Source organism: Ananas comosus, unplaced genomic scaffold (genome assembly GCF_001540865.1).
Source record: "Ananas comosus cultivar F153 unplaced genomic scaffold, ASM154086v1, whole genome shotgun sequence".
NCBI lineage: Eukaryota > Viridiplantae > Streptophyta > Magnoliopsida > Poales > Bromeliaceae > Ananas > Ananas comosus.
In genome coordinates, this window is record NW_017891312.1 from 1 (window position 1) to 5,929 (window position 5,929).

General features: G+C 39.3%; 1 protein-coding gene across 1 annotated transcript; it reads right to left on the reverse strand.

Annotated features, from left to right (window-relative positions):
• Positions 1-1,657: 1,657 nt before the first annotated feature.
• Positions 1,658-5,302, reverse strand: LOC109704837. Its single transcript, XM_020225623.1, has 5 exons — positions 4,169-5,302; positions 3,999-4,080; positions 2,549-2,644; positions 2,317-2,441; positions 1,658-2,228 (listed from the first exon to the last, which is right to left on the reverse strand). Exons 1-5 carry the CDS (start codon positions 4,204-4,206, stop codon positions 1,943-1,945), a joined length of 627 nt encoding a protein of 208 aa, XP_020081212.1. The 5' UTR covers positions 4,207-5,302; the 3' UTR covers positions 1,658-1,942.
• Positions 5,303-5,929: the final 627 nt, after the last annotated feature.

Here is a 5,929-nt window from a genome sequence, read left to right on the forward strand (position 1 = left end):
GTTAAATCAAAATGACTAATAGTTCAGATTCCATATGCATGAGTGTTTTGTTTTATTTTTGTTTGTAGCCGAAATTCCTGATCCTTGACCCGGTCAAAGACCCTCCTCGAGAAGCGTGTCAGGATGGAAACGGCTTATAGTACTGACCGTCGAAGTTTGCGCCCTTCGATCGATCAAACGATTCGGCTGATGAGGGATCGGATCAGCCGGGTTCGAAACTCTACACTAAATTCGGTTCGGCTGGATGAACCGAATGTACGAGCAAAGCAAGAACTGAAGTCCGCCGAGGAGCCGAATGGCTATAGAGCAAAGGAATTAATCGACTTGAATGAGCCGAATGCCTTTATATTCACTGATGAGAAGTACAGGGGTCGAGTGTGCCGAATGGCATGCAGACTCGGTTGATCTACTTAAAACTACTCCTGCGAAAAACAGTAAATGCGGGAAAAGAAAAGTTACAGGTAAACTACTCCTAAAGAAAGCAGAAAATTGTAAGGAATTAAGGGTGGTTTTTTGTTCGTAGGGAAAAAGACCATTTTTTAGAGCGTTATTGACCTATTTATAGATCGCCCCTTGATCAGTCATTGCTTTTACATGATCGGCCACTATCTCCTAATATCCCGGACCACCTCCAGTCGATCGAAACCGCATGCAACTGCTTGCTGTTTCCGTAACTTCCTTCAATTGACGCGACGGTTTACTTTAAAACTTTTCCGGTATTTCTGGTGCACGGCCAGATTGATACCTTTGAAGGGAATACCGACGTACCACCTGTCCGCGCCTAATTGGCTCAACAATTTTGTACGGTCGCCGCGCGACGTGCTCGCATCATCGCATGTATGGATGTGTTGAAGGGGTATTAGATGTTGGCTCGTGCAAGAAACTCAGGTGCACAATTATTATTCTATTATGCATATATATATATATATATNCCGACACATAATAGCATGAAATATTTATTTTCTTTAGCAACAAAATATTCTAACTATTTATTATGTCTTTTTATCACATCCTTTGAACTTTATTGAGTAAATTACTTACTAATTTAAAGAATAGAGGGTTTTGAACTGTGCCATCGGCACGGGGTCTGTATCGTGCCGGTATCTTGTTGGCACGGTACGGCACGGTGGATACGGCCCGTGCCGACGGGCACTTAAAACCTTGCTATAAAATATAGTTATATCCAACGAAGCAGGCCGCCTAAAATGTAACAGGGTGGGACTCAACCCAACCAACCATCCAAGAAAAATTCTATGATGTTGTAAGAGGTGCAGCAAGCAACTGAGTAGTAGTGCTGCAATTCATGGTAATCTCAGGCAATGCCTATATTTTTTCCATTTAAATTTGAGTGTGAAAACTGCAAATTCAGCTTGTTTTCGCAATAGCCACATTGAATTCCAACCTTTCCCATCAACAGCTTATCCCAGGTTTATTAAGATTACAAAAAGTTGGCTCTGTGAGTTCCTTACTTTCCCTTAGACATAATCAGAAAGAAAAGGTAAACCAAGATACAGGAAAAGTATGTGTTCTCTGCCAGTTCTTTCATTCATGACCTCAAAATTTTGATCCCAAATAAGAAAGTCATCTTTCTTCATTTTCTTCACGAGATAAGGTTAGCCAAGAAAAATTCCACATTCAAATACAAACCACGAAACAATTTCAATGAAACAAAAATGAGAAATACAAAAAGACGACAACAAACTTTCGAGTACAAAAAAGGTGCCTGAGACTCAAAATTCACCAAGTTTATGTATGTAAACGTAAGATCATGAACTACTAGCCAACCATCGCAATCCGCAATAATCTAGAAAGTAGACTTCACTCATAAGAGTAATTTAATGGGAAAGAAAACAGAGTTCATTTCTACAAGGCATATATGTTCACAAGAATTTTGCAGTTTCCAGCGAAGCCGCATCTCAAACTTTTAATAGACAGACATCCCCTACTTGGGATAGTAACCAGGAGGGGGATAGGAACCAGGAGGCGGATAGGCACCAGGCTGGGGATATCCGGGCGGAGGATAGCCTTGAACCTGGGCCTGCGGCGGGGGTGGATATCCGTAGGGTTGTCCGTATGCCGGCTGAGGCGGATAACCAACTGGCGGCGGGATGGGCTGGTCGATACGTGACATCTGCTGTACTGGAGGGACTGCCATAGGCTGCGGCCCGAATTTTCCGTCTCTCTTATCCATTTCGACCTTATGTTGTGTTTGCATACATGCACAGACCCTGCATAACAGATAAAACTATGTAAGTAATGCATTAAAGCTCCGAGGAAGAAAATAAGGAGAAAGAATACGGAGAAGAGAAGTCTTACGTCCAGTAGACGAAGTCAGACATGCAAGAAAGAATCTGGGAGGCTTCGGAAAGCTCCTGGCTTCCAACAATTGCTGCGACTAGGGAGAAAATGCAAGCAACTTGTTGGAGGCAGAACATGAATCCCTGCAGTATAATGTGTATACATTTCAAAGTTAACGAGGAAGGAGATTGATAGCGTTCAGAAGTAAAAGCTAAGTAATGGAGATGAGTCAAGATCAAAAGAGCAGTACAATGATGCAGTTGTCACATTGAGTTGTCTGGATATTGAACTCGTCTTGCAGCAAGAAGCGGGTTGAGGCAACCGAATTACCAAAGCAGCAAATAACCTGTACAAAGAGAAATTAAAGAGCGAGTTCAACAGCAGTCCAGCTAATATCATAATACAGCTAGCTGTTACAAGCATGTTATATGATTGGAAAAAAAAAAAAAAGAGATAATTACTTATTCATCTACTTTGCTTAATGATATGGCGCCAAGGAGCTGCTTGCTTCATTAAGCTTCTAGAGCAATAACCATTAATCGAATAGAGGTCATAATGTCAGCAGAATAATATTAGGCTTTGCGGCTTCATCAAATCACATCAAATATAAGAAATATCACAAAAGTTATCAGAATTACTTCGCAAATAGAGCTTTAACCCAACCTCATACAAGTGCTAATTTGCTAAATCCACAAAATGCAACAACACCTAAACCTCATTCATGAGCAAAGCCACGCAGTTTTAATGCAACCTCATACAATGTACAAGAGCAAAGTCTAGCTCTAGTTAAAGACCTTAATGTATGGAATTTTTAATCAACTTGCCCACACCAGAATCCAAGCAGGATTATCATTGGGTAGCATAACATTCTTTCGATATTACAACTGACTTAGTGATCATGTTAGAGCCATATAGTTCTTTACATGCCTTATCTCAGATCGGAAGCAGTTGAAGGAGAGTAAATATTGTAGATGAATTCAGATATTGGAAGTAGTGTTGCCTTCCAAAGAGAATAAAAAGCATTGCCAATTTTATCATTACGCATGAATGTAAAGGCAAAATAGTTACAAACAGTACATTCTGAATACTTTATATGGCTAAAAGGCAAGAAAGTCCAAAACGTTAATATGTTCAACAAAATAACAGAGACAGTAATGTTTAACTAGGAAAGTTTAACGACTATTATAATTCACACTAAATGTTAGCGTGAAAGTTATAGTTTGAGCAGCTGAAAGCTGTTGAGTTACTAGTTGCAACTACATGATCACTTTTGAGCACTTCTGTTATTAAATGGCAAAGTTTCAAGAAGAGAGAGTGTTTTCAGTTGACTGTCTAGAAAAACTAATGGCAACCATGGGGAAAGTGAATAAAATAAAAACTACACAGGCAATGGATGACTATTGTAATCTATACAGAAGAAGACCGAAAAAAGTGGATTTTAGATACAGATTCCTTTTTCAAACTTCTGTACAGACTGCTATCAATAGCCCGGTACTGGTACTTCTTATTCTTAGGTTAACGAACCTCCAGATACATAGGCCATTTGTCCTGATTCAGAAAATAAGGGAAATGCCTATTGCCTAGAAAAAATATTCACAACAACCATATTTCGAAACAGGAGGCGTGAAGGGCATGACATCTTTCAACTACAGAACTATGATTTAAGTAACAACTAGAAGGAAAATAAGAAGATGATGTACCTCAGTGGCAAGGCAAAACTCTGGGCATTTGCTTTCTCCACACCTTCCACTACATGGGAGATAGCCAGCACAGCATACATACCTAAAGCAGGGGAAAAAAAAAAGTAACGAATGAAAGAGATACTAGGATGAATTACGATCACGGAAAGTGGGACTGAAGCAATTGTTACCTTGACATGTCATTGTAGAGGGCTCGCTTGCGAAGCATGTAGGATACACATGGACCACTACAAACAAATAAGTCCGTAACAGAAATTTCTGATAGACTAAAGTTAGCGAAGGCTAGAAACAGAGATTGGAATAAATACTACACAAATTGCTTAAATAAGAATTAGAAATCTTGCAACAGGTATATAAGTAAATGTACTCACACACACAACAGAATTACATGGACAAGCAAGTTCAAATAAATAAAATACATTGAAAATGTACATCAGCACCAAGAATGTCAATTCCATCTAGGGGCAGCCAATATGCTTTCTAAGCACCATTCTTGCACTCTAAAACTTGAACCTTTATGACCAATTAGTTAGTCGCAAGCCACAAAAGGCCAAATCTTTACCAATTCAACATCTTATAGCAATACTTATATAGTACTTATCCTCCCATCCCACCACTTATTAGAAACGAGGAGATGCATCACCTATCTAAAGTGTCACCTATATCTTTCCAAAAATATACACGATTATTTAACTACCTAGTTTCTAAATTAGTATCTGCACCACCTTTTATCCATATCAACACCGAAGCTGGAAACTAGACAGGACTGTAGGAAGAAAAATATTATAGACAACTAGTGCTAGCAACTTGAAGAAATAGAACGTTTACAATATGGCCACAATACTTAAGCCTAAATCGTAAATACCAATATATTGGTCCTTAAATACCCAAACGCTTTCCTAACACTTTCTAGTATGGTATTCTTTGGGTCATGACAAGCTACCACCAGCATCTAGCCGTTATCCTTCTCGCAAAAATAAGAAACAAGAAAATCATCTTTTCCCCATTCAATGTTTGACTACTTGGCCTTTAAACGTTCATTGTGAAAGCTGGACAGAGCTCATGCTGGGAATCATCACAACATCATGTCGATCGCACACTCAGAATCTGAAACAACTTCGCTGTGAAGAATATCACTCCTTGGCCTTTAAACGTTCAATGTTTGCCTACTTGGCCTTTATTCGACAGCATTACTAAGAAGGTTGAAAGAGGCTAGATTATTCTACGAGAACATAACGTTGCAAATATGATCCTAGATCAATCGTCAGATACGGTGTTAACTCCTCAACAAGTATATACATCTCATAACCCGAACCTGTTCTACGTCGACGCCGTCTCGATGTCCTTAGACACCGTGTGCCTAGAGTACTCGTGCTAGGTCCGGCTAAAGGGGACACTCGGTAGCAAGGGAGGGAGCTAGAGAGTAAAAAGGGTAAAAAAGGGATAAAAGAGCCGTAAAAAACCTACAACAAAAACAACTAGAAACTAGCTTTCACAGGCCAAGAAGAAACGTCAAACGACAAACCGCGAGACCACCACTCACGAAGCTAGACTTACGGGACAAAACAGGCAAACAGCTAAACTACCCACTATAACAATGTTACAACGCTAGAGAGCAAAAGAAAATAGAGAAAAGTATACGTTTACGATACAAAAGGAGAAATATTTAAGGAAAGAAACACTAAACCACTGTTGTTAACCTACTATACAGAGATAATGTACATCATCAAATCAGCGAAAAAGGAGAGAGACTTTATTTAATCACCTCATCGACTTTATCCAATAGCGTAATCAAACTACTACGTTAGCACGTTATCTTCTAGGTTACCGTCTAGATGACACAACACTCCAATTATCAATTATTTCTAGCTCTGTAACTTATATTGTATCATAAAGGACATTTAAATATCCTCCCGTACTTTGACAAGTAG

What these genes read in the sequence shown, in the direction of transcription:
- LOC109704837 (XM_020225623.1), bottom strand. Translation starts at nt 4,206, where the DNA reads ATGCTTCGCAAGCGAGCCCTCTACAATGACATGTCAAG. An exon ending in AGTTTTGCCTTGCCACTGAG is followed by an intron (nt 2,645 to 3,998) that starts GTACATCATCTT and finishes CTCTTTGTACAG; the next exon opens with GTTATTTGCTGCTTTGGTAA. An exon ending in AATGTGACAACTGCATCATT is followed by an intron (nt 2,442 to 2,548) that starts GTACTGCTCTTT and finishes ATTATACTGCAG; the next exon opens with GGATTCATGTTCTGCCTCCA.